This window comes from Sorghum bicolor, chromosome 2 (genome assembly GCF_000003195.3).
Source record: "Sorghum bicolor cultivar BTx623 chromosome 2, Sorghum_bicolor_NCBIv3, whole genome shotgun sequence".
In the NCBI taxonomy this organism is placed as follows: Eukaryota; Viridiplantae; Streptophyta; class Magnoliopsida; order Poales; family Poaceae; genus Sorghum; species Sorghum bicolor.
Genome location: NC_012871.2, coordinates 71,980,342 through 71,984,408, shown reverse-complemented (window position 1 = coordinate 71,984,408; position 4,067 = coordinate 71,980,342). Strand labels below are relative to the sequence as shown.

At 52.7% G+C, this 4,067-nt stretch overlaps 1 protein-coding gene across 2 annotated transcripts; it reads left to right on the top strand.

Moving 5' to 3' along the window:
• LOC110433163 lies at positions 476-1,269 on the top strand. 2 transcript variants are annotated; one of them, XM_021454899.1, is made up of 3 exons: positions 476-689; positions 805-895; positions 1,034-1,269. In XM_021454899.1, exons 1-3 carry the CDS (start codon positions 578-580, stop codon positions 1,080-1,082), a joined length of 252 nt encoding a protein of 83 aa, XP_021310574.1. In that variant the 5' UTR covers positions 476-577; the 3' UTR covers positions 1,083-1,269. The 2 variants fall into 2 exon arrangements, with proteins under 2 accessions (XP_021310574.1, XP_021310573.1); XM_021454898.1 differs by having other exon boundaries at positions 478-689; positions 805-899.

The window sequence follows — 4,067 nt, the reverse complement described above, 5'->3', positions numbered from 1 at the left end:
GGCCAACACCGCGTGGCCAGTGCGGGCTACGGCAACGGCAAGGCCACAAGGGCAAGCAACCGCCAGGCGCCAGGGCGCGAAACGCGGCCCCCACGTTTCCACGGCTAAAATGTGGGCCGGGACAGCGCCGCCGCCACGACGATGCATGGTTGGCCTTTTGTTGGGCGATCCGCGATCGGGTGGACGCGTGTGCCGCTTGGTTGCCGCCTGCCCGTTTTGGGGGGCAAATGACAGCGAGGCGCCGAGAATAGATGGCATGACTGGCGCATGTGACACACGGCTACAGGTGTGAAGACACAGCCAACAGCTAGGAGGGATCCAAAAAAAAACAGAAGAAGCAGAACAGATCGACTGCTGAAACGTACTAACAGCATTGTTCTCGTTCGTTGCAGAACTAAACGTTCAGCCTTTTTGGGGGTGGTCACGTTGCACAAATAGAGGCCCTCCCCTCTCTGTCCATGTAGAGGATTCTTCTGGCCTCTGAAACTGTTTCCATTTGCCGAGAGACCAGACCACGACGTCGGACGGAGCACCCAGCCCCAGCAGCGGCTCAGCCGCGGACGGCAACGCTCAGGAGATGCTGCACAGGAACACGTCTCATCGCGACGGGGCCCAAGGGGAAACGCCGTCGTCGTCGCCTTCCGCCGCGGCCAGGTCACCGTCCGCCGCCAGGTCGTCGTCCGCGAGCAGTACGTGCTCCGCCGCAGTCTCTGAACTCAGCTCCCACGGGGATGTTCTGCTGCCTGCAACGCCCATTTCGACTCATCTGATCGTGTCTGCATGCGTCTGCGCTTCTCTCTGCAGGGTCTTCTGGGCCGATGACGCCTCCGTCGGCGGCGACGGTGCGCGAGGCCCCGGACCCTCCGCCGGCGAGGCAAGGCTTCATCGTCGGATTGTACGTAAGCCACAAAACGTAGCTGGCAGCTACGACTATTATTTGGTCAATCAATTCTCCTGCTGCTCACGGATTGAAGAATAATGTGGCAAATTTTCTGTTCTGATCCCGACACCGTTTCTTGCCATGCGATTGCAGCTTCATGGCGGTGTGCTGCTGCTGCCTAGTCGACGAAACGATTATGTGACGCGGATCGGTGTACATCTCCATCAAACATGCATTGTACATAAATAATAAATTTATGATAGTACAGTAGTTGTGATATATGCTAGGAATAGGCTGCATTTTCCCGTCGCAGCCATGCCCCCATATTGGAATGAACATGTACAGTACGTTCTGGAAATGCAAACAGAGTGCAGATGCTGGCTGATGAAGTGATGAAAGATTTACTGGACCATGCGATACGTGGTAGCATAGTGCCATAGCCACCGCCCACACCTAAGAGCCTGTTTAATAGAGCTCCATCTAATTCTGATTTTCTATTAAATGAAAGTAATTCTCTTTGATTCTTTAGTATAAATTCTCAAAACCACAATAGAAAATCATTTTATAGAATCAGGAAAAACTATTTTTTCCAACTTTCACTCTCTTAGTTCATTTTAAAGAATCAATTCAGTAGAGAATCATTTCTGTCGACGAAAGCTAGTCGGCAGTCTACCTTGGGGTATACCCACGGTAGTAGTTTATCGGTAGACGGTGCGCAAACTACGAACTCGATGGTGACGCAAGACACGGACAAGCTTTTTATCCAGGTTCGGCCGCCGAGTTGGCGTAATACCTACGTCCTGCGTCTGGTTGTATTGGATTGTGTTGAGAGATAATCTGTCCTAGGGGGTCCCCTTGCCCCTCCTTATATAGTCTGGAGGGCAGGGTTACAGATCTAGAAACTAATCCTAGCCGGTTACAATTGCCATAGATAATTCGATATCAATTCCTATTCTAACCGACTAGAATCCTGCTTGATCTCCACGTCCTGTTTCCTTGCGCGAAACTCGGGCTGTCGGATCAAGCCTTGAACTCGTCTCGTAGTGGGCCAAGCTTCCTAGCTGAAGTCTAGCCGTAAGGGTATAGGGGTTTATACCCCCACAGCTAGTCCCCGAGCGCCATGTATTGTGACGCAACACTCCGTCTTGAGCTTCTTCGATCAGCGTGGCCTGTCGTCTTCAATGAGCGGGGAAATCGCCCAAACGGTTCATTGATCAACGTTGTCATCGAAGAAGCAGGTTGTTCGAAGAATGCATGGTGCTCTAAAAAAAATTTCTTTCCTGGTGAAGTGTGCCCACTTTGCCTTTCTGAAAGGTAGAAGCAACAAAAAAGCAAGCAAATTCACCGCTAGGTGAAGTGTGCCCACTTAGTCCCCGAGCCTGGTAGTAGGTGTCGTAGGCACGTGGTGCCAGGGTCAAAAGAAAATTCCCCAAAGTAGTTTTGAGACTGAGATGCATCGCTAGATGCATCGTACCGATGTAGTCCCCGAGCTTGCTGGAAGGCGAAGTATGAGCCTTGTAGCAAGGTCTAAAGAATTGAATTTACCAGTCCCCGAGCATGTCATGCTCGTCTGCAATCGAAAAGACCAATCGACCAGTCCCCAGGCACTTAGTGTGCTGCCTGGAATTACATGTTACTATACTGTACGACCAGTCCCCGAGCATCGAGTGCTCAGTGGTCGGTGCATGCTTTAAAGCTTTGAGCTGATAGACTGAGAGACCAGTCCCCGAGCGTCGAGTACTCAGTTTCCTAAGCATGCTTTAAAGCTTTGAGCTGATAGACTGAGCGACCAGTCCCCGAGCGTCGAGTGCTCGGTGGTCGGTGCAGTCCTTGAGGTTCTGAGTTGATAGACTGGGCAACCAGTCCCCGAGCGTCGAGTGCTCGGTGGTCGGTGAAGTCTTTGAAGTTCCGAGCTGATAAACTGGGCGACCAGTCCCCGAGCGTCGAGTGCTCGGTGGTCGGTGCAGTCTTTGAAGTTCCGAGCTAATAGACTGGGCGACCAGTCCCCGAGCGTCGAGTGCTCGGTGGTCGGTGCAGTCCTTAAATTTCCGAGCTGATAAACTGGGCGACCAGTCTCCGAGCGTCGAGTGCTCGGTGGTCGGTGCAGTCCCCGGATTGCTGACTCACTGGCGTATGTGTCTTCTTACTTTTGAAAAGGTCTTTCAAATTTAAAGTTGACGTGACGGGGTCTCCTGACGATATGTCAGACGGATGCATGAAAAGCTGTGCCTGGCAACTGTACAACCGCTCTTTGCGTGGTTTGAGAAAAGGAAACCATCAATTGGTACGAAAACTCCGCCGCATTAATTGTCTATAATCATTGTAAACCGAAACGCCGCGTCCGCCGCATGGCCTGCCCACTTCCCGAGATTACAGGAAGTGGGAGAGGTGGGGTCGCTGGTTTATAAGGGCCTAATAGGACCGCCTGTACCGCTTCTCCGGCCATTGCCTTCAAACCTTCCGTTCTCATCTTCTCCAATCACCTGCATCTTCCTAACTCCGGTCCACATTCGCACCTCTAATGGCGAAGAGCGACTCCAGGAAGAGGGCCGACCTGATGGCCAAGGAATGGAAGAAGTCTCGCAGCACCACAAAATCTCTTGGTGACCTCGTCGATATGGGGCTGCTGCACGACGCAGAGCTCGGCGGCTGGAGGGCACCAGAGGGGGAGAGCTACCCCGATCCTCGCGCCGGTGAGGTCGTCGTTTTTGAAGACTTCGTTAAGAGAGGTTTTGGTGTTCCTGTCCATCCTTTTCTTCAAGGTCTTCTTTTGTACTATGAGATCGGGATTTGCAATCTGCACCCGAACTCAATTCTCCTTATTTCCACCTTCATCCATCTGTGCGAGGCCTATGTTGGCATAGAGCCGCACTTTGATCTTTTCCGGTATCTTTTCTGTCTGAGGAAGAAGGGAGCAGTTGGAGGCTCCAAGGTTGCAGGTGGAGTATACCTCAACCTCCGTGATGGGATGAAGAATCGCTACCTGCACTGCCCATGGAACACCTCCTTGACCGAATGGTACAGGAAGTGGTTCTACGTCAGGGAGGAACCGGGCAGCTCCACGTTCTGCGACGTGGGGTACGTTCCCGAGAAGAGGGCGAGCTGGACTGACCGCCCAGAGTTCGACGGTCAAGTGGCGGTTCTGATGAAGCTGATCGACTGGTCGCGCCTGGATGGGCTTAGCGTG

Coding starts and splice junctions, on each gene's coding strand:
- LOC110433163 (XM_021454898.1), top strand. CDS start 578: ATGCTGCACAGGAACACGTCTCATCGCGACGGGGCCCAAGGGGAAACG. Junction 690..804: donor CAGGTCGTCGTCCGCGAGCA/GTACGTGCTCCG, acceptor TTCTCTCTGCAG/GGTCTTCTGGGCCGATGACG. Junction 900..1,033: donor GCTTCATCGTCGGATTGTAC/GTAAGCCACAAA, acceptor ATGCGATTGCAG/CTTCATGGCGGTGTGCTGCT.